General features: G+C 38.8%; 1 protein-coding gene and 1 non-coding gene across 2 annotated transcripts; one reads left to right on the top strand and one right to left on the bottom strand.

Annotated features, from left to right (window-relative positions):
* Positions 1-3,774: 3,774 nt before the first annotated feature.
* Positions 3,775-3,842, bottom strand: Trnad-auc. Its single transcript has one exon. It is a non-coding gene; the product is annotated as a tRNA-Asp (tRNA).
* Positions 3,843-9,803: 5,961 nt separating this feature from the next.
* LOC124269105 (uncharacterized protein F54H12.2-like) lies at positions 9,804-10,724 on the top strand. The gene has a single exon (XM_046704123.1). The coding sequence runs from the start codon at positions 9,804-9,806 to the stop codon at positions 10,722-10,724; it is 921 nt and encodes a 306-aa protein (XP_046560079.1).
* Positions 10,725-25,396: the final 14,672 nt, after the last annotated feature.

The following is a 25,396-nucleotide window of genomic DNA, read 5'->3' as shown; positions in this document are numbered from 1 at the left end:
AACGATGTTACAGTATGTCTGTGTTTGCAAATAATATAATGTAGAGTCATGGTGATATCAATTAAATTGCAAACAAACGTCGACAATTAACCTAACTATGATAGTACCATTTATTAAGTGACCAAAATGTAGACCTGTTTTCAAATGTAGGAATTTTCCGTTTCCTCTGTCCCGTATCCAATCTGCTGACACAAATTTAGTCACGTTGACACTATCATAGACGCTTATGTGATGTACAGGAAATCAGAGGATAATATTACATTCGAGTCTGTGGCTCCAGTAGCGTAAACAATACGTCACTATATAGCGTAAACAATACGTCACTTCCCTAACAACCAGACTATGATTCCTCAACACAAATGTCAGCCCCCTCATAAGTAAATATAGTATGCGACTTTTAAACAAGAAATGAAGATGTGTCAATATATTAAATTTTGAATAAGTGTTGTGCTTTAATACTTTGTTTGGCATGTAGATTTGCATGAACTTTCAGAAATATAAATTAACCTACTACTGTTAAAAGTTATTAGTTTTCACATTCTCCTTGTTTATATGGATTTAATTACTAGCTTTAAATCTATATGTTTGTGATAATTGTCAGTTGTTTAAATATGTCTTTTTAAATAAGCAGGTAATCTAGTTGTTTATATTTTTTAACTTTGTTTTTATTCAATGTACAACGTTTTTAGTCAATATATGCATGAAATACTGCCGATGTGACTTTAAATCTTAACTCACAAACTCACTTGTGTATGATATGTAATGGTAACATTTGCATATATATTATATTGTGTCTGTTACACAGCTTTTTGACTGTGTTAACAATACTACGCTGAGCTTTAATGGATTGCAGTGTCGTAATATCAAGCGCATTTCCACCATTTAAAAGTACCTTGCTAACGTATAGCTCACTAAATCAGCAGCTTCAAGTGATTACAATTAGCTTTCACTGCCTGCGCATTTCACTCCGTTGGTAAATTTGTTTGGCGACAAGGTCATGTTGGTAATCCATGGCGATATACTGTTCAAACCTACAGCTAAGCACATGCAAATTTCAGCACTGATTGTACTATACATGCCACGGCCAGTGCAACCACTCTTGTGTTCTAATCTGCAATGGGCATTGGAACATACAGGTCAATTCACATGCTATGCAAAAGAAAAGTACCAAGCACATCAGTACATCAGTCTATCAGTTACTATCATCGGAAAAGGAGTAAAGGATCCAGCTCATGCAATGTAGTACTCATTGGCAAATTTCAGTTATATCACACGCCTTTGTAGAAAGGCGTAAAAATTAAATTAGCCCATACAGAAAAAATCATATAAACCCACATAACATTACATGCTAGTTATTTCCACTTGTAAATATTTACAGGAGTTTAATTTATGGTAAATTTCATGTTTACAAAATTGTAAATGTCTAGTAAATATCATATTTACTGTATTGGAATCAGTTGTTCAGAGACATTAAGTTGAGTGCAACTCGCTGCTCACAGTAATTTTGGTATCAAGGGGAATAACTCTAATTGGGGACGTTATGAGCGGAGGTTGACGGTTAAAGGAAAGCCGCGCAGTCTGCGTCACGAAGTGATAACTCTGAAGGTTTGTTTTGCAGAAAAAGGCAGGTTAAAGTCTGTATTCGCCAGGAAAATTTCACCTCACGTTTCAAATCACTTTCATCTAGGACTATGCTAGGTTATGCTTGAGTTTCAACGCAGTGACATCTATTTCTCATGAATGTTTCATCAAGTCGGAAGTGACTTTCATCTATGTGTTGGAACCGTGTTGTAACAGTGGATTTCTGGATTAAACAATTCGAGTTGATATTCCATGAATACGAAGACACTTAGCCATACACCCACATCGCAAAACAATACATTTACAAACTTGTAAAAGTCTTGTAACTCTCATATTCACAAATTGTAAATGTCTTGTTAAGAGAAGATTTACAAGACATTTATAATTTTTGTAAATATGATATTTAGAAGACATTTTACAATTACTAGCTTGTAAACCTAGAATTTGTTGGCAGTGCACGGAGTTAGTTGTACTGTAGGAGACTGTACTCGTCATTGAGCATAGCCATGCATTGTGATGTCGGTTACCAAATGTACGTTTGATTACGAGGGGTTAGATTACACTGGTGTAGTGGCGTAATGGAAAAAAGTGTAGTTTATCGCCCGATAAAGGCGGCGAAGTATTGTCGTCGCCTTTATAATCTTTTAGCGAAGCATATTATAATCAAGTGTAAATCTGGACGAACACACTCCGAGCTAAACGAACCGAGGAATCCTTTAGGGAATTCTTTCAAAATTCAGCTGTGGATGCAACAAGGGACAGAAAATGAAGGCGTCTACAAGCATAGATAAGGAAACTGATCCTACTTGGTTTGTGTCCCTGGGCAGTTGTTTCAAAGTTTTAGCTCATAACAATTATCCTCTTTGTTTCTCCAGTCCCAGTGGTTAATTCCGAGTCGATCCGACACTATGTGTGTTTGTAAACACTGAAAGTATTCCTTACTTAATCTTTCATATTTGAATATACATGGCCCTACCGGCTAGTGTGTGTATCTGCTGAGTTTATGATATTCTTGAAGACAGGGTTGGCTGAAACATTACAAACCTTTCTTGAAGGTCCGTCGTTTGGGATGAAGTGCGTGACGTCATCAAATTGCGCCTTCGGAAACTCAACATGCGTAGTCAGCGTCTGTGCATGCGTGATGGGAACCAGTTATGACGTCACAACTGGTGACTGTCTGATTCGTGAGTATTTGGTATTAGCGTGGTGGTTTTGAAGTTGATAATGATATCGAGCACAGAACCCTCCAAGATCCTGTATATGCTGATCCAATTTCGTTTCCCTAAAGCAACTCCTTGGTATGTATTATAGGTATTACTTGTTACCTCTGCTCTGTGAGTATATGTATTGGCCCTTGCTGGCAATGCCCATGACATGTCGTGCAATGAAATTTAAAAACTTCAACTCCAACGAATCACTGGTCTTGGTACCTGATTTTTAAAACGTAGTATTTTTGTTCTTTTAAAGTTGACTAAATAGTTCCTACAATCGCCAGCGGCTGAAGGGATGGTGTAAATCCAAATAGGGTCCATGCAGGTAGCAAAGGTACCCCGTGGTCCCTAGTATGGTGATCTGTAGCCTATTTTTATATTGTATTGTCCTCTATAGTTAAAATGTTTTAGATTTAATAACTAGTTTTACATTTATATCTATGATATTCTAGTTGATTTACTGTCCTTTGTCGACAGCTATTTAACTTGATTACCTTGTTTTCATCTCTATATGGCTTTAGTATTGCCGATGCGATGTAAATTTTTAACTTACTCACTCACTCACGGGTCATGGTTCCACTGAGCTTAAAATACAGTACAGCGATGGAACTTTTAGTCACTGAAAATCTTTAAAAGGTATCTCAGATATACGTTTTTTACATATAGGTCAAGGTGGTGTCTAAACTGTAATACGTGTAGTAATAGTAATATTCCGCTTATATGGCGCTCATATCTAGGCACATTGCCTGCTCACGGCGCTACGTACATTACTATCCCCGGTCATAGTACACTATCGTACTTTCCGATACTCTGTCAACTCCTTGGGGAGCATACATCCATGCTGCCTGTTAGGCACAATGAACTAAACATTCGCATTGCCAGCATATCCTCAGGGGTACCCATTTTACAGCTGGGTGAACTGAGGCAATGTGGATCTAAGTATCTTGTCCAAGGATACTAACCAAATGGACCCGAACATAGGTGCCTCCACCGGGGATCGAACCCGGGCCTTCAGCGTGATAGGCTGACGTCTTACCACTGCACTATTGCGCTCTACGAATACTAATCACAGGAATGTGGCTTTTTACAAGGGTACATGTATTGAAGGAAGTAACATTTGAAGGTAAATGGCCGCAATAACACTCATGCCAAAAGAAAATTAAATTCACTCAATTATTTACAGATGAACTTCCTCGATAATTCTACTTTCTAAATAAGATGAATGGTCTGAATGCTGACATACTACTGTGACCACGTAATCATGACTTTCCATTAAAGATAAACCTACGCTTGAATGGTTGTATTTCAGATTGCACCTCATACGGCAGTGAAAGCAGTACTTATCAGAATTCTTCAATAATCAGCTGCAACGCCGCCATATAGCTGGAATATTGCTGTAAACCTGTACTCACTCACTCGTGGATGTGGAAACGGTTTTGTCGTCTCTATGTATGTTTGTATGGTTGTTTTTCAGGTTGCACCACATACGGCAGTGAAAGCAGTACTTACCCCGATTCTGGAGTAGACGGCTGCAACACCAACATCCTGACAACGTCAACAATGCAGGCGTGCATTGCCGCATGCAAGGCAGAGACTGGCTTTGAGTGCATCAGTGTGGAGTATCACCACGATGATGGCACATGCCACCTCTGTGACACACCCGCTCTAGAGCTCCCTGAGGGGTACGTTATTTCTGGTACCGATCTTGGCTGGTCCCTGGCAGTACGACACTGTGCAGACTAACAATACTGCGCATACTGTGTCGATGGATTAGAACGAACAGCAAGATACTTTACACCAAGTTACAGAGAGGGAGACTATTCACATTTATGTTTTAAATGTCAGTGTCCTGATTTGTCTTTTTTGACAATGGTATTCACTTCCAGGTCATGGGATAAGCGTTTCATAACTTGATAAGATAAAGTTGCTGTTGTGACAATTAGAATCAAAGTCGTAATGAGTATTTCAATTAGTACCAAATCGATTAGGCACTGGGTAAGATGAACGGTTGGTCGCATAATGTGCTATTTCATTGCATCGTTTGTGACTGGGTTGATATAAACACCATGCTCACCGAACTACGGAGAACTGAGCAGGCGTGAATGTTAGGTAGTTGGTTCGATGACCCTTCAACCTTGCACCTGTTGTTTGGAATTTTTAGTAGTTTCACACCAATGCTTTCATAGGCATTAACGTGAACAGTTCGTGAACTGTTGATCAGACCCAAGTAGATATAAATTTCATTCTACAGCACAGACGACTCCTCCTCACATATTCCACAGCACAGACGACTCCTCCTCACATATTCTACAGCACAGACAGCCCCTCATCCCATATTCTACAGCACAGACAGCCCCTCATCCCATATTCTATAGCACAGACGACCCCTCATCCCATATTCTATAGCACAGACGACTCCTCATCCCATATTCTATAGCACAGACAGCTCCTCCTCACATATTCTACAGCACAGACAGCCCCTCCTCACATATTCTACAGCACAGACAGCCCCTCACCCCATATTCTATAGCACAGACGACCCCTCATCCCATATTCTATAGCACAGACGACTCCTCATTCTACAGCACAGACAGCCCCTCATCCCATATTCTATAGCACAGACGGCCCCTCATTCTACAGCACAGACGACCCCTCATTCTACAGCACAGAACATAGATCGAGAGGGATACGCGTATGTTTGAAAGAGGTTTCCGGCTATATTTGAATTACGGTTTGCTTAGTGTCACAAAAATTGGAACAGTTAAGAAAGGGTGGCGTGACTGAATGATACTCAATGCATGGAGTACTCTATATATAGAACAGCTATGAAAGGACAGCGTGACTGGATGATTCTCAGGGGTAAACGTTTGAACAGTGTCATGATTAGTCATCCCTTTACATTCTTTAAAACACCTGATGACTCAGCACGTTTTCAAAATCTACCAATGAGCTATGATGATTATTATCTATTAGCCAATGACATGGTTTGAATTCACCGATAGGTGTGCGCACGCTCGCACCCATCTACTTCCACTGCTTACAGAAATGTTATTTGTACTGACTGCAAGCAACAGATAAGGTGTGCTTTTGCTGAACAGATATCATGGGAACAAGAGTTACAGATCGGTTCGTATTCTTTTATACAAAATCTTCGCCATTTAGTCAACATTATCCTGTTAGGATTGAACTTGATGGTAAAACCTTCAACTGTGCTGAGCAGTATTACATGTACATGAAGGCAATGACGTTTAGTGATGTGGATACAGCTCAAAACATTTTAAAAGCCTCTTCTCCTGTTCAACAGAAGAGATTGGGTAGATGTATCAAAAACTTTATTCAACATAAATGGGATGTGTTGAGCTACAGTGTTGTGAAGAAAGTCACCCTGGCTAAGTTTACTCAGTGTTCCGCTCTTCAACATATGTTAATAAATACCTCTCAAAAAATATTGGCTGAAGCCAGTCCATATGATAGACGGTGGGGTGTTTGACACTCCCTTCACAACCCAAAGCTATTAAATCCATCTAACTCAAAGGGACAAAACTGGTTAGGAAAAGCTTTGATGGAGGTCAGGCAAGAGCTTATGAACAAGACTGTTGTGATTGAAAAGTGTTAATTTTCTGTTTACAGTAAACTGAATGATAAAGCATCTTTCTACTCATGGAAGCAGGTTCTGCATCCATCACACAGCTTGAACGAAACAGTAGTCATGCAGTCTAATGAATGGTTTCAAGATCGCAGTGAATGTGTCAAGGATGCTAAGAGGAAGTTTCAAGATGATTCTAGAACAACTAAAAGAATCATCATCAAAAAGACGAGAAAGTTCTTCTCATCATCAAAAAGGTGAGAAAAATCTTCTCACTTTGTGTTACACTTTGGAACTGTCTAAAATTCTTAGACGGCTGTCCTGTGATTTGTGTTTTGGATGTATGTTCGATTCCGAGGATGAACTGATCCACACATGTAAGGATATGTTAGAACAGGATCAAGTTGATCGTCGTTTCATGACTGCCATGTCTGAACTCCATGATGAACACGTGATTGACAAATGGGTGGAAGTGTTTAGTGGTGATCCATTTCTGAATCATGTGAACATAGTTTCATACCGCTCTAAAGACTATCGGGACACCCATTTTAAAACATCAGACTGGATTAATGAACTGAAGCAACGTGTTGTTAAGATGTTATTGTTAGAAAATCGCTTTCAATAATTGTGAATGTAATCCTATCATTGTATATCTGTGTAGTCTAGAATTCTATTAATTAAAGTATATGTTGTATAATTATTTATACCTTCATGTTATATATTGCTTGATACACCTGGTTTCAATAATTGAGAATGTAACCCTATCATTGTATATCTGTGTAGTCTAGAATTCTATTAATTAAAGTATATGATGTATAATTATTTATACCTTCATGTTATATATATATTGCTTGATACACCCGGTTTCAATAATTGAGAATGTAACCCTATCATTGTATATCTGTGTAGTCTAGAATTCTATTTATTAAAGTATATGTTGTATAATTATTTATACCTTCATGTTATATATTGCTTGATACAGCCAGTTTCAATAATTGTGAATGTATCCCTATCATTGTATATCTGTGTAACCTTGAATCTCTATTAATTAAAGTATATGTTGTATAATTATTTATACCTTCATGTTATATATTGCTTGACACAGCTGGTTCCATTCAGTACATTGTGAGTTCACAAAAGATGAACAGGGTATTGACAGAGAAGCACGAAAAAGCATTAGAAAAGTATTATTATGATCCTCACAATCCAGGAGCCTATTATGGACCATCCAAACTTCGACAGGTATTGAAGACGAAACCTCAACCTGATGTTAAGCTCAGAAAGGTGAAATGGTTTGTCAACAACCAAGATGCTTACAGTTTACACAAGCCAATCAAGCATAGATTTAAAAGGATGAAAGTCAGAGTGAATTCCATTGACGAAATGTGGGATGTGGACCTTGCCGATCTTTCCCGTTACAGCACAGAAAATCAGGGTATACGTTATTTGCTTGTTGTGATTGACATACTGAGTAGATTTACCTTTGTCCTTCCTTTGGAAAATAAGAAGCCAGAGTCCGTGTTGAAAGCCTTTAGAAAAATACTTCAAGAAAGGAAACCAAGAAAGGTACGCGTAGATGGTGGTAGTGAGTTTAAGGGAGTGTTCAAATCTTTTTTGGAAAAACAAAATATTATCATTACTATCGCACGCAACGAAAACATTAAAAGTAATTATGTAGAACGTTTCAACAGAACACTGAAATCGTTGATCACGCGTTACATGACACGCAACAACACCAAACATTATCTCAGTGTTCTACCTGATTTAGTGTACAACTACAACCATACTATACATTCGTCTTTACCCCTTTTATCTCCTGCTCAAGTTAATAAAAGCAATGAATTGGAAGTATGGCAACACTTGTATGTCAAACCTTTGTTAAAACTAAAGAAAGCAAAAAGTTCAGTGATAAAGAAATACAGATATAAAGTAGGTGACCTTGTCCGTATCCCATATCTGAGGAAACCTTTCAGCAAAGAACTTGATCTGAAGTGGACAGAAGAACTCTTTAAAGTAACAGAACGTTTCCAAAAAACAAGATATACCTCTGTACAGAATCAAAGATTTCCACGACGAACTTATTAAAGGGAGTTTTTACACTGCTGAACTGCAGAGGGTTAATAAAGAAGAAGATATTGAGTGGCAAGTGGAAAAGATCTTAAAAAAGAAACACATGAGAGGAAAGACATACGTTTTGGTTCGCTGGTTAGGTTGGCCTAGTTCTTTTGATTCATATGTTGAAGAAAACCAACTGAAAAATCTATGATGGAGAAATATGTTTTTCTCAAGAGCTCTGACACACAAAATTCTTATTTCAAGGATAACACCCCCTATCATTTTCGCATAAAGCTTAGTCAAAGATTGGTGTTTGATGGATTTTGGGTTGTGTCTTTAACTGAGTTAAACTTTGGAAAGCTAGACCTCACTCATGTGAACAATCCTTATGTAGATGTACTGTGTAACTTGTGTGTATAGTTCACAGGTGGGGAATACCCAGTTACCTTTGTTAAGACGCATTTACCTGAGGAATGGTCCCAACTTTTCCTTTGCCAATGAATACAATATCCACGTAATGGTCAAAGAGTCACCCGACATTGAAATCTGTATAAAAGCGAGCAATGGAATACCATTGTCATTCTTGAAAGAGGAGACTCATGCAACACTTCACTTGAGGCGTTATCCCTTTGCTGATTGAACATGGATCCCCTCCCTCTGTATATCCCTGATTATAGCAAATGGCAGAATTACTTCAAAAAACACATGACAGGTACTTCTGGTGTTGTTAACGGAAAAACTGTCCCTAAAGTTATTCCATCTCTCCGACCTGTTGCTCAACCGGGAGAACCCAAAATCGAACTGCAGATAACTTCAGAACCACAAAGTGTGGTGGAGAGAGCGAATGCTAAAGGGAAGCGTCATAGATCTTTAAAAAGAGCTGCAGGTGAACAGGTTATCACAACCAGGAAGATACGTCAGACAGGCAACATTCCCTCCAAGACAGCTAAAGTACTCAAGTGTACCCCTGTGAAAGAAAACGACATCTTCAGTTGAACAACATGTCTTTATTGAATAAGAAAGATTTTGAAGAATTGATTCCGAGGTCATTAAACCTATTTACTCTGCCACCATATCAGTCCAGCATCCAACAACACTATTTTATAGATGTAGGCCCGCTCAGTCAAATTAATGACTCCTCCCCACTGGAATTTCACATATCTAATTCGGACAGCAATTACATCGATTTGAAGCGAACAAGATTGCATATGAAACTCAAAGTCACTCATTCGGATGGTACATTATTGGATAATGATGAACACGTGGCACCTGTCAATCTGTTTGTGCAGGCGTTGTTTTCTCAAGTTTCAGTGTATATGCAGAACCAATTGGTGTCTTCGACTAACAATCATTATGCTTACAGAAGCATGATGAAGACATTGCTTAACTATGGAGCCGATGCCAAAAAGTCCCAAATGACATCACAGCTGTTTTACAAAGATAAGGGTGGAAACAATAGTGCCATTGAATCAACGAATTCTGTCACTGGAACCAATTATGGTTTGACTGCACGTGGTAACTTTATCAAGAAAAGCAAAGAACTGACCATGTCTGGTCCTTTGTATGAAGATGTGTTTGGTATGAATAGACATTTGATCAATGGAGTAGATTTGACTTTGAAATTGTACAGATCATCACCTGCTTTCTGTTTGATGAGTGGTAAAGCTAAACAAGAGTATACCATTGAGCTACTCGATGCATATCTCCAAATATGCAAACTCAAAGTCAACCCGGCACTGATCCTAGCTCACAACACCCTATTCCAAAATAACTCCAATGCACTCTATCCTTTCACTAAGTCTGAGGTCAAGGTCAACAGCATCCCCGTTTCTCAACTGACGCACCCCATTGCTAATTGCAACTGCTACATCGTTGGCTTTGTGGAAAGCAAGAGTTTGAATGGGGCATATGAAGGGAATCCTTTCAACTTTCAATCGAGTATGCTCAAAACTGTCAGCCTCTATGTGAATGGTGTCAGTGTACCTGGTCGTCCAACCCGTGCTGATGATGTGAACAGCTATGTGAACATGTTTGATGGAGCGGGGCTTTGGAGAGAAAATCAAGGAAACTGTATTTCTAGAGAAGAGTTTTTGTTAGGAAATGCACTGTTTGTCTTCGAGCTGGAAGAAGTGTGTGGAGAATCTGAATACCTCAATCTGGTGAAATCTGGAAATGTGCGGTTGGAAATTGAGTTCAAAACTGCACTAACCCAAACCTTGAGTTGTATCATTCTCAGTGAAAGAAACTCCATCATAGAAATCTATCAGGCTCGAAACGTCTTTATCAAGTAAACACAGAGATGAAAGCTTCGCAGTTGATGTGTGCCCTTCAGTGTGATTCAACCCTACAGAGACATGTCTTGGGGGTGTATGCCAGAGATACACTTCCTATTATCACACCTTTCATGCAAAGACAAGGTGTAGGACTTATTGTGAATACTGAGATCAGACAAGACAGCGGCCGTCACTGGATTGCAATGTACTTTAAACACAATAGAGCCGAAATCTTCGATAGCTTAGGAGATCCTGTTAATGTTAAATTTGACCACTATTTAAAGGTTTATGCTGGTTCTTACTTACGTAACAATCACCAGTTACAATCTGTAGATTCAAATGTCTGTGGGTTCTATTGTTTGTACTATGTCTAATGTAAAATTAAAGCACATCAGAGTCTAAACCATATACTTCATCAGTTTGATATACATAACTTCATGTGGAATGACACCTTTGTATCTGAATATGTTTGTAATTATTTCAAATACTGTACTCCTTCTTGTCTAGATTGTAATTGATACTATTTATGTATGCACCAGAAGAAAAGAAAATCAATAAAATTAGTGTAGATGAGATTATGTTTGTGTTGTGTATAAATACCTTTGTATCATGACATTTAGTGTAGTTCCGTGATAAAGGGCAATACGGATACATCATGGAGGAATGTGCGTTACCATTTCAAACCCCCACCACAATATCGGTTGTGGGTGGTTCTTCAAGTGGAAAAACATTTTGGGTTGCACGACTCTTAAAACAAGCTGGTAGCATGTTCGATCCACCACCCAACCTGATTGTGTATTGCTATGCTGTGTGGCAAGATGTCTACAGTGAACTTGAGAGGGTGATTCCCAACATTCGATTTAAAGATGCACTACCTACGGAAGAGGAGTTAAAATCATATTCCTTAGAATCTGATAAACGGTGTGTACTGGTAGTAGATGACTTCATGCAGGACATTTGTAAGAACCCTCTGTTTTTACATCTTTATACCACACTATCTCATCATCTGGGGATCACAGTCAGCCTTTCCTAAAGGCGAATGTAACAGAACCATGTCTTTAAACACCCATTACTTTGTTCTGTTATCTAACCCACGTTCAGCGCATGAATATCAAATTTTGGCATCGCAAATATTTCCAGGACAGAGCAAATATTTTACGGAATCCTTCCAAGATGTAGTGGGGAGAAATAAATATGTGTATCTTGTTTTGGATGCTTCACCCTATGCTGATGAAACCTATGGACGTTTACGCACAAACATATTTCCTGATGAAGCATGTACAGTCTACTTACCGCAGTCATAGAGTTATGTCCAAGATGATATATATCCGTCTCTCTATGGGTGTTTTCATCATTTCACTTTCATCACTTGAACTGAACAGAACCATGGATGAGTGTGGGCGCTTCAATGATGTGTTCCCAGATTGTGTTGAAATAGAGACACACACTGAGAGCTATGGAGAAAAGTTTAGTGACAGACTGAAGTCATTCAGCAAATGGCCTGTTCAAATGGAGCAGTCACCAAAAGCCATGGCTAAGGCAGAATTTATTTACACAGGACAATATGATAAAGTCTACTGCTTCAAATGCAAGCTTCGCCTACATCAATGGTTACATGATGATGATCCCAAGACCGAACACTTCAGACTGTCTCCTCACTGTAGCTATATGCTCATGGTGTCTGAACCCAAGAAAGGATAAAAAGTAATAAAATCCTGTTGACTATCCTATACTTGTACATTCGAAAGTGGTACATCGAACATTAAACATTGCATCATGAGTGAACTACTAGAAAAACATTTGAATTTTCTTCTGATGTTGGAGCAAGCCGGTGTTGGACAAAGAAAGGCTTTGTTAATACATGCGTCACATGGACAGCTTATGTGGGTGATTACTCTTATATTTAACATTCTGAGAGGAATCATACCTCTACCAGACAGTGATAAAATACGACTGACACGCTACAAGAAGTGCATTCGATCTTTAGCCAGCAAGACAGTTAGCAACCACGAGAAACGTGAGCTGATTCTGATGCATCATTCGGTTCTTCCCATTTGCATAAGATCCTATCAAGCATACCTCTCATCGATTCATTATGAGCAAGCCTATGGTTCTTCTAACAAGAGAGACCTACCAGAGGTTGATGAACAATCAAGAAGAAAAGATTCCTCCTCAGACAGTGAATCAGACACCGATTCAGGATCATCTGACAACGAAACAAGATCTGAAGATTATGAACCATAATAATAGATCTAGTAACAGCGGTGAGGAAGAAACACATGCATCTGTTGTGAAGGATAACATAGACATCATGCTTTGTGTACCTGAACAGATCATTAGAGGTATTTCGTCTACAAAAACCATCGGCAAGTTAATGACTTTGTGGATATTTGTGAACGAAAACATTCTAAACAGACAAATAGGACTGACAGAAGATTTACAACTTGTGTTACCTAATGGTGCGGTGTTGCATGGTTCGAACATAGTAGACTTGATCCGTTTTGTTATCATGAAAGCAGGTGTTAAAAGTCGCCGTCCAGTAGGATTTAGTGACTTTTATAAACTTTTAAGACATTCGCATGTTCCTAAACATCTCATGAAAAGCAGACAAAAGAAAGACAAAAAGAAGAAAACTGTAAATACTTTATATTTAAAACGCAAAGCATCTGACGGTGTGCCAGGTACAGCAAAAGTAAGGGCAATTGAGCCTTTTTAATGTACATCCATCATTCTATACATATTATGTACAAGGAAATAAAAAATGGATTACTGAATGATTAGTTTGTCTTGTTTATGGTAAACTCATGTTGAGTTTGGTTAGCATCTCTAGTCTCTCTTTTCCTATGTTGGAAAGCAAACCAGAATTCAAATAATCAATGTTTTCATAACAGACCGTATGTCTGTCATGGAAGTCTAGTCTGAGTTGTGTACGTTGTTGTCGTGCTCTTTCTAAAATGTTCTGATGAGGTATTCCGCTCAGAGCGTCCTCAAAATAGAGGTCCACCTTTTCAGCACTATCCATCATCACACACTGGTGGTGAATTTGAGACTGACTGACTGACTGAGTTTAGTTTTACGCCGCTTTTAGCAATATTCCAGCAATATCACGGCGGGGGACACCAGAAATGGGCTTAACACATTGTGCCCATGTGGGGAATCGAACCCTGGTCTTCGGCGTGACGAGCCAACGCTTTAACCACTAGGCTACCCCACCGCCCCTGGTGAATTTGAGAGGGATGATCAACTTCACATCCATAACAATTGTCTTGACACAGTTTTGTAACACTTCTCTGGAGTTCATTCAGGTAGAGAGTTTCCAGAATAGACTCAAACTTCCGACGATTTTTTCTCAAGTCACGTGCACGCTCAAGAGACTGTCTTGTGGTGGAAATTTCATGCACTTCCATAGGATACACAGTGTTTGCAACACCTCGTTCCATTAATCGTTGTAGAACCCTCTGTGCTGCTTGGTAAGCTGCCATACGTGTTCTTCTTAAGGTTTGACCTTCGCGCAGCGTTTCACCATTGACATTTATCAACCTGTATACATATCTCTTCATATCCATTTTGATGCTGAAAATGGACAAATGAATAAATTAATAATTAAATAAATAGATAGATAAATGAACAAATAAATATATGTCGAATGAGTAAATGAAGTACATACCTGCTGACTACTGTTTTCCAGTGAAGATGTCTTCACATACATAGGGAGTATATACAAAGTTTTAGTTCGGTGAATATCCATATGGGACGCTGTGAATAGCATCATCTAACAGATACCGCTTGTTGTCAACTGGTGTCAATGCCACTTTGCTTTGCCTCTCTGTGTACAAAGTGTTATTGTGTGATCGAATCAAGTGAAAGGAACAACTGAACCTCTTCTGATCAAATAATGATTGTTTATACATATCATGTCTGAGAAATTTCTTGATGACAGATTTCTTAATGCCTTTGGCTGTCTTTTTTTCGATGACGTTTTTTGATTTTTGCATCAGGAAAGAGTACATTTTACTTTTTAACCCTACAAACTCTAATATGATGCTCCCACCTGCTTCATCCTTCATTTTACCAGTCACCTTGCGATTTTTATTCGAATATAACCCTTTGAGGTCATCAGATGCATAGTTTGAAGTGTCAAACAAATGCGAATTGAGTTTCATGAACACATAAGGATCCAAAAGGAGCTCATGTGGAGGTGCATGTACATGCATGAACAAACTGTCCGTGTCTGTCATCAAAAGGTCAAGTCTTTCTGGTCCATACTGTCTTTGCATGACATCATAAAAGAAGGAGTAAATTTCATATTTGGCTAAATCCAAGATGGTGAAACCAACTGCAATGGGCTGGTCTAAATGTACGGATAATTTCTCCAACTCTACCACAGTCACGTCTTCTGAAAATATTTTGACCTGCTTGAAGTTACTTTTAGCTGCACATTTTCGAAGTTTGGACCTCTGTGTCACCAACTGAACTGTTTTATGTTTTCGTTTATTCATGCAGAACCGTCCAAACACACAATTGTTCATAAGTTTATACCGATCTTTATCACATTCATCCTTGGCATTTTTGCGGTTAGCCAAATTAAGATCAATGTAAGGTTTCAGCCATGCTCCTTGTCTAAATTTGAGCACTCTGTGTATTTTTGTACATATCAATCCATGTCTCAGATACAGCTGCAACGTTTTGAAGTGAACCACGTAGTGGGAACGATCTTTCAGAGTAGTGAAAAGTTTTTTACCGGACGATTTCTTGGCTGAGTTCAAATGTGTTAACAGTTCCTGGTGAGCAGGTGAAAACTCATCGTAGGGAATATCATCATGTGTAGGAGCCACTGGAAAAGCGGCATGAGCTTTGTGTAACTGTTTGGGATACAACAAATCCACTTCAAGGATGTAGCCTGTATCTCCTTGTGTATCTACAGTTGACCAGTCAATGCTGCCATACTCCTCAGAACTGATAGTTTCCAATGGGGAGGGGTTGTAACATGACAGTTGCATAGAGGGAGTTAACATCAAAGTAGAGAAGAAAGGAGGTGTCTATCATAGGAACAAAATCTGATAGGTGATGATTGTTAGCAACTGCATATTTCTTGCTAATCATAGACACACCACCACGAATGGAATTTTCAATAAAATTGTAAGTGTCAACATCAGTGAACAAATCAAGTTTGGCATCTGTGATTTTCATGGCAGCATCCAGACAGAACCCAGGCATGGAGTAATAATGACAAATGTCAAGACCATAGTCTGTCAAACACCCTGTTCTGAAAGTCTCTATGATGTCTGTTAATAGCAGCACATCAACACTCACATACAACCGAACAAAGTCTCTCATGGATTCACAGTCAAACTCCTTCCATAATTCATGAGCAAAGGTATAGTTTTCCTGATCAATATTTTCATCAGACAAAGAACTGAAGAAGGATTCTTGGGGAGGTAAACAAACCTCATTCAATTTTTCCCAGTCATCCATGTATTCATAAGGAAAGGGAAGTTTCCTTGTTAACATGTTTGCATGATGAGGAAAGTGTTCTTTCAAATAGGCAAATGAATCTACACCTTTGTTCAATTGGTTTTGAGTCAGTGCATCTAATGAACTTTGCAGAAATTTGTAACTATCCAAAAAGACCAAATTGTTATCTACTGTAAAAGACAGAAACTGTTCTGAATTGTGAGGGATGACTGTAATGTCTCTGTCGCCAAAGTGTTGTGCTACTTCCAGTATTAAGTGAGAATCATAACGTTCAGAGTTATGAAGCATGACAACCACTTTCTTGCGTAACTATAAATTCAGGTTACATCTATTATGCAAGACTTGTCGAAAACGTCCTGTCAGGTGGTCATGGTCTAACACTCGGTCAGTACTCAAAAGTTCTCCACACAAGCCACAATCAGTAGCATTGGCGATGGTTATCCTATCTTGTTCACACAGTTCCATTGGTTTGATAGAATCCAACAAAGTCTGGATGTTATCATATTCCCTTAAAATACTTTCAATAAAATGTTCAGCCGCCTGTTCTCCTACATAGGTTTGTACAGGTTTAGAGTACTGCTCCTCCGTGCACACCACTTTGTATGCATAAGCACAAGGTACATGTTTATTTAGTCGTGAACTACCTGGGTTGCTTTCTGGAATGAGCAATGACTCAAAATCAGCTATGATAACAAACTTGGCTCTTTCTGTTTTGCTTTGGGAACGTAAACCAAACTGATACACAGCATCCTTCGCGTTAGGCATAATGACTCTTTGTGCCTTGTCATAACAGTAGTCTTTATGCTTATCCAAGCATTGTTGTGATGTATAACACCAAAGACATTTGCGACAGATGAACTGAGTGCGGTTATTACATTGCTTGTTTCTGACTAACCCACTTAAACTGGTAATGAGACAGTAATGTGTATTTGGTTTAACGTCTACGTCCATGGGTTCATATTCTTCTAACCCTAAGATTCCTTCAAAATCATCTGATTCACTTTCTTGCGAAAGCAACAACAAATCAATCTTTCTGTTTTCATCTACGTCTAGCAGATTGCTGATGTACATGGGATACAAAGTATTATCTTCAAATCCATACACATTGATACTCATCTCATTGACTTCTCCAAATCGTGGAATTTGTTTTAAAGTCATGGGAAAAATAAATCCTTCTAAATTCAATCTGTTTAAATAAGGTTGATAATGCACTCCACGGTCTTTGTTATGAGAAGCCAGAAACAGTTTTGCTAAAATGCTGTAGACAAAACAAAGGTTATCATCATTTTTGATGTTGATAATACTTTTGGATTTCTTAACAAGAGTTTGTGGGAGTGGAATATAACTTCCGCCTTTAAAAGGCTAAAACTTTACCACAGTGAGTTTCAAAAGTACAATAACGGAGATATTCAAACCAGAATGAACCCCCTCGTAATCATCCAGTGTCTGAAGCATCTTGTGCACGGCTTCAAGATACTGTTCATTTAAGTCCCTTCCCTCTGTAGCTATAGTCATGACACTTCTGAAATTAGCCTCATGGTAACTTGTACTATCATCTTCACGAATAGGTTTAACCATTCTTATATGGAGACACAACCCCCATTTCACTGCTTTTTTCTCACGAATTTCATCCTCAATTGTATCAATAACCTGACTTTGTTCATTGATCATGAAATTCAGTGGATCCGCGTTATTCCGTCCGTCAAAGTCATAGTCTCTAACATCTCCCTGTAAGGACCGTCTCGAACATGATCGTGAGGTATTATCGGATGAAGGAGGGGTGTTAGGTAGAGGAGAAGTTGGAGGAGGAACAGATAATGTGGCTGTTTTAGCCTTTTTCCTACGTTTGCCTTTACCACCACCTGTCATGTCATGGTTAGTTTTATGTTTGTGCATTCTTAATGCTTTAGAAGTTGGGAAAGATTGATGGCAAGTTCGCCATATATGTTCACCAGCGACAGATGTCGCACACTTACATGCATGCCCTTGATAACTGGATTCACTGCTAAAGTGATCAAAGCAATGCGGACATTGATGACAATAGACAACATTTTTGGAGCAACTTTTAACATGGCGTTTTAAATTGTCTTTCCGATTAAAGGTTCGATGGCAATGGTTGCAGGTAAACAATGTGTTCACTTGCCCACAATGTCTCTGATGTCTTAACAAATAACGTTTTTGTTTGAAACAATGCCCGCAAATTTCACATTGGAAGACAGGACATGTTGTTTCCTCAGACATTTTGTTACCCGTAGTTATTCACCTACTAAAAATTTGAATACGATCCGCTATTGCATGTTTTTTCTTGAAAACTTCTACTTTGTTTATCTGAAATAATAAAAGTTATGATAGAACGTTTCTAACAATGATATGGTTTAAAGTTATAAAAGAAAAAGCTAATGATAAAAATGTTCTGATTGTTACTTACGTGTCTGTTGCTTGCACGTCCGCTGTTAGAAAAACAAAACGTCCTAACACTCTTAAGACAAGAATGCTTTCCGAGACTGGCACAACTCTTCTGATGGTCTGTTGAAGTGTGTTTCCAGTTGCGCATAACCCCATCATTTTATTCCTCAAAAAAGAGTGTTGCATCACGGTTACTCGCTTCTTTTCTGTACGTCGGCGTGGGTAGCTCGGTACTTGTAGACGTATTGATAAAACGTGTTTTGGAATGAAAGAGGGGTGTGTCTACGTTCACGTTTGAAAAGTGACGTGTCAACGTTAGTCACGACTCCTTTTCTGCAAGTCAGTGAGGTTGGTTGGTAATAGTGGCTAACTGTGGTTGGGCATGACCAGGTACAGCACATTTTGTGCTAAATCATGATGTGTTATAAATACAGCTTTCACCAGTGAACAGTTACGAAGTCTGCTCACTTCTTTCATTGCAGTTCATTCGACTGACCATGCTGAAATCATGTCTGATTCAGTTAATGTTCAGTTTGCAGACAAACATTTTTTGTCTATCAATTCAACTTACGAACTGGAATGCTAGACACCAGAGAAAGAGCATATCTATGACATTAGATATCTTCAATCAACTTTTGACTGATGCACCTCAGTACGTGCAACAGGCTGAAAATATGGCGCTAACGATGGATGAACTACCAGACATCCCTCCCACCCCAGAAATTGATACACCAGACGAGATTCAACATGCATCAACACCGCTACTGATGCCACCTCCCCCCACGCAGACAACAACACCGGATATAAGAATGATCAGCATCCCCACTACACCAATGAAACAAACTGGGAGAGTTACTCCAATGTTTGTGAAAGCAACCACCATCAGAAGCATGCCATATGTTCGTGGTAAGTGATACATCAGTTTGATAATGTACAAATACTTAAAATCCTGAAAATTATTCTTTACCGGCAAGCTGTCAAGGAAGTGAGGTAAAATATTGTATGCGTAAGCTATCAAATCAATGAAGTGATACATAACTGTACCGCAAGCTACCAACAGAGTGAATTGTTCTAAAATGTTTAATATCGTGAGCTAACAACGGAGTGAAGTGATGTAAAATATTTTGTATCGGAAGCTAACAACTGAAGGAAGTGTCGTAAATTATTTGTATCGTACGCTATCAACACAATGACGTGTTGTAACTGTACCTCAAACTATTCTGTGCTTGGAAGGTTCTTACAGCCTGTTAACGCAATTTTCATTGATGTTGTAAAAATCACTTAACTTTAAGGTGCTAACATCACAGTGGCGCTGGTTGGGGTTAAAAACTAGGTTAAACAATTAATGTTAATGTATGACTTCAAGAGTATGCTTGCAAAATATATCAGTCACTTAGACTTGAACATACCATCACATAGACAACGTGATCAAACCAGGAGACCGAAACGCATGACTTACACGGTTTGGATAATTAGACAGCATATGGGTTGATGTTGTTTTAACAATCACCGCCAATAAAAACCAAAAACAATTTCTGTTTTCCTATTATTATTTTATATTGTTCCAACGTGCTCGCCTGACCCACGTTCACAGAATTTAGAAAAGTGAAAACAACACCATAAGTCCATAGTTCTCAAAAAACACATTACACCGAGGTTGTTGGAACGTTCCTCATCTCCCCCCATCCTCCTCAACCGTGTTATTTCCTCTCGCAGCTGGATAACAGTTTGCAGTGGATCTCTTCGTTCACCGTGGCAGCAGGGGAATTTTCTGCGATAGGCTTGGATGATAATACCTGCGATGAACGCAGTGATGCTTAGCACAAGGAGGGAGAGCACAGCCTTACTCACTCGAGACACTTCTGAAATATTAAATTTATAACAGTTTGAACAGAATATTAATGTTAAGAAATATTGCGATGGAAAGGAACGTGATTAGTCAACATCATCAGGGGTAGTGACGTTGCGCTAGATGTGTGTTTCAAACTGATGTGCGAATACCTTGGAAAAAACCCATGCTTAGACTATACACACTTACATTACAAAGTAATCTATTTATATCACAGACTCCCATAGTGTGAAGTTGGCTTGGTGTACGCGTGAGTAAATTCATCCATAAGTATAACAAAGTTTGAGGAAGGTTTTAGAGAGATCGCTATCACAAGCTAAACGTTAGAGTTTTTAATACTAGTGGGTGTTATGGATATGTTAGGCGTGATGGTAGAGGGGGTGGTGGTGTTATCTATTGCACTAGTAGTAGTAGTAGTAGCAGTAGTAGTAGTAGTAGTAGTAGCGGTAGCAGTGGTGGGTGTTATGGATATGTTAGGTGTGACGGTAGAGGCGACGGTGGTATTATCTATTACAGTAGGGGTAGTAGTAGCAGCAGTAACAGTAGTAGGAGTAGCAGTGGTGGGTGGGAAGACGGTAGTACTAGTTAGACTGTTCGTAGTAGTGGAGGTAAACGCAGATACTGTTTTAGATGAGGAGGGGTAAAATAAGCATTTGTAGAAGTAGTTTTATTTGCATTAATAGAGGTAGGGGACGTTGTAGGAATAGTAGGTGTATCGCTTGGGATAGGAGTAGCACTGTTAGGACTGCTTGTGGTACTAGGGGTTACAGTGGTATTAGCATTAGTGGAGTTAGGAGTGAACATAATTACGTTTGAAGAGGTTGTGTCAACTGAAATTGATCAAAATAAAAATTAAATAAAACACGCACGCACACACACACACACACACGCACACACACACACACACACACACACACTTGCAAGCGACTAACTGCAAGTGAATTTAGTAGTGAAAACGAACATAAAATATTGTTAAACCATGTCAATCCCATAACCAAATAGCGGCTCGTACCTGTCTAGAAGGATTTTATATTGATGCATAACGTTTACTTAAAACATGACAAAAACTTTATAATGACAAATATTTTCACAGAACATATATCGAGAGGGGTACGTGTATGTTTGAAAGAGACGTGCGATAACAAATGTTTAACACAGTGATTGTAAAATACTATACTGCAGAAAACAGTAACGGACAAGGTTATAAGTGGTGTTACATACCTAAGCAAGACTGATCGTTGACAATCACCTTTCGCGATGGTGGAAGGTGAAACAAGTCGCCGCAGCTTGTCTCGCCTCCTCTGATGAGCTGCAAAATAATTTCACATATGTGAGTGTCATCAACGAAACATTCGCTTGCTACATGAAACATACAATCAGTGAAGTTAATTATTCACAAGTGTATCAAAATGAAATAGCATCGTTATTAACTTAAAGTACATTTGATATCACCATCAACAGTAAGGTAAATTTGATACGTACTTGCAACAAGGGGAACAATGTCACATCAAGAACGATATGTCCTTCTCGTCCATGGAGGACAATCGTTTTAACGGTTGGATAAGGGTCTCCGTGGATGTGTGTCAAGGTGCTTTTCCCGATAGGACCGCAGTCCAACACATCATGATATCGAACATGACACCGGTTGACAACTTCGGTGCTAGATACAATTCTGCTCAACGCAAACAGCATCAAACAAATCATTTTTTGTTGTTGCTTGAATGAAAGGATAATTCGAGTTATTACCTATTATACCATAAACATTTTGATTGACTGATTTCAATCAACCAATGAAATACGACCCACGTACACGCGCGAGAATAATGCACGTGAAAACAGCAACAATGTAACACATGATGTTCAAAGATCAAAGACAGTGGCGACACACCGTCTCGTGTCGGCGACAAGAAAGGAATGTGAGTGAGGGATATTGCACGTACACATTCTGGTTAAACACAAAACGATTTTCTTACCTTACAAACAGGAGGAAACTTTCATTAAAAGTACGTCAATCTCCGACTTCGTCAAGATAAATGTTAAACCTCCGTGGCACAGTAGGACAACACCAGAAAAATGTTTTTGGGAAAACTTTGGAAAGAAAATTTTAAAATTTATACCAATAGTGACAACCTCACTTACTCTTGCCCGTTTCAAATATTTTCCTAAATAATTATAAACGATTTCGGCAGAAAATTGATTTAAGATAATGGCTTCAAATGGTGATGTTTTTTCCGAAATTTTCAAACTCCACTCACCATCCGAATAATAAATTATATCAATACTATTCATTGCTGGTGTGTACCCTGTCGTGAGTGGGTAAGACTGATGAGGTGTGTGTGTGTGTGTTTATATACGTCGCGAACAATGGCTGTGTGAGTTGGGTGATCACGTGTTTCCTCGGAGAAACGACTTGCAAGCACCTTTCATATATCGTTTTAGATTACTTCACAGAATAACTACAGAGATGCCGTCCATCTTAATAAGACATTATGATGCTAGTAGTACTCATTTTAAACGTACATATATTTTAAAACTTGTGCAGAATACGTTTTAAGTTACATTAGTTAAACAATGTGTTTAGGTACGATATGGATGAGATATTGTCAAAGGAACTTTAAATCTTAACACCTTAAAGTAATACGCATGATTTATTTAAATGTAGACGGTAACCTGTTACAATATATTATCCTTAAGTTCACAGCGGTATTTTCCCACATCTTAGCAATAATAGTATATAGCAATAAATATGAAATTATCCTACACTATCGCGATGTGGGAGATATAAAAAGTGTGAGAGCAAGAACACTTTTGTGAATTTTCTCGTTCTCAGTAGAAATTCTTAATAGTTGTTCACGCTCACGAAAAGAGATAGGGTACTGAAACATCTTATTTATATAAATAATAAATATACTCACCTTCTATGAGTTATCTTTAAACTCTTCTTTGAACCGATGTAACTCCACTATAGCATCGGCTCTAATCAGATATTCAACAATAGTTCTCATGTCATCGTTATCCAATATGACAACAGAACTAGTGTCTGTGTTTTGAATGGAAAGTGATTCAAATAAGCGATCGAAAATGAAATGGAAGTTTTGTATAATATGACTCAACAAAAAACACGTCGTTACGTTGTATGTCTTTGTTTTAAAATTTCTAGCTTCTCGGAGAAAGTCGATTAATATCGCTTTTACTTTGGAAACTGTTTCAAAATCTAAAATAAAATCTGAAGTGTTATTATTTCCAATGTTAAGTTCGTACTCTGTCTTTGTAGCATTAAATGTAACGCGAGCACCCATTACATGAAATATTCCAACTATATCCGTTGCGTGCAGTGGTGCGCTTTAAGATGTAAAGGAATTTTGCAAACCCTTAAATATGTTAAAAGCTATTGATGATGTAGCACGTATGCACACTTAAACGAACTGGCGCGGTACTCACAAATTCTTTTCAACACCAATTCTACTGAAACGTAACAGGGAGGGGGGCTTGCACATCTCAGTTCTAAAGACAGTAATACAAAGCGAACCATATTGACCTACAGATCAAGCTACTTGACACCACTTTGACACAATAGGATAATGAGAAAACCGGTGCATGAACGTGACGCAACGTTTCTCTTACTGATGACACAAGGCGAATTTCAGTGTGCGAAATTACTACCACGAGACGGAGTCGTGATGGACTAGAGCGTGTATGTGTCTTGAAACAAAATCGCTAAATGTTTGTGTCTATTATGGAAACTCAACTCAGCCAAGAACAAACCGAAAAACTTTAACACCTCGTGGGTTTCAATTAGTCTCTCATTCCAGTTCACCACCACCAGTGTAGATGTTATCCCCCCGCGAGTGATAGGACAATAACGGCTATGGGTGTCTGATAGAAGTCTTACAATGACAAAGGTTAACCTTGGGTTTTAGATATATAACGAGATAATTCTGTGTGTCAGTCCTCTCATTGTATGATTTGTTGATCTTGGTAAGAGGATTGAACTCAGATAATTATTCAGATGAAGACGAAGTTAGTCAAGTTTGTTAGTCATCAAATAACACGCCGACGTCACCTAGACACCGCCTATGCATGCACTTTCAACATTTACCCCTGAGAATCAACCAGTCACGCCTCCCTTTCATAACTGTTCCAATAGTTGTGACACTAAACAAACCGTAATTCAAATATAACGGGAAACATCCATTCATGATAAATAATTTTCTCATTAAAATCAATCATTAACTCTTCTAGGAAGAAATGTGGGATGAGGGATGAGGGATCGTCTGTGCTGTAGAATGAGGGGTCGTCTGTGCTGTAGAATGAGGAGTCGTCTGTGCTGTAGAATGAGGGGTCGTCTGTGCTGTAGATATCACACGTCTCTTTCAAACATACGCGTATCCCTCTCGATCTATGTTCTGTGCTGTAGAATGAGGGGTCGTCTGTGCTGTAGATATCACACGTCTCTTTCAAACATACGCGTATCCCTCTCGATCAATGTTCTGTGCTGTAGTATATGTGAGGAGGAGTCGTCTGTGTTGTAGAATATGTGAGGAGGAGTCGTCTGTGCTGTAGAATATGTGAGGAGGAGTCGTCTGTGCTGTAGAATATGTGAGGAGGAGTCGTCTGTGCTGTAGAATGAAATTTATATCTACTGACCCATTGCCGTTGGTTTGGATGAGGGGCGGTGGGGTAGCCTAGTGGTTAAAGCATTGGCTCGTCACGTCGAAGACCCGGGTTCGAATCCCCACATGGGTACAATGTGTGAAGCCCATTTCTGGTGTCCCCCGCCGTGATGTTGCTGGAATATTGCTAAAAGCGGCGTAAAACCAAACTCAGTCAGTCAGTGGTTTGGATGAGTTCATGTTTGACACTATACCTACCTTGGTGATCCTTCAATATTGACGCTGAAGTATATAATAGGATATTGTTAGAGTTAGAAAATATAGTGAACTCCGTATTTGTGAATTTG

The sequence above is a fragment of the Haliotis rubra genome, unplaced genomic scaffold (assembly GCF_003918875.1).
Source record: "Haliotis rubra isolate DU_JTF1 unplaced genomic scaffold, ASM391887v1 Scf142, whole genome shotgun sequence".
Taxonomy (NCBI): Eukaryota; Metazoa; Mollusca; class Gastropoda; order Lepetellida; family Haliotidae; genus Haliotis; species Haliotis rubra.
This window is presented reverse-complemented; position numbering and strand designations above follow the sequence as displayed.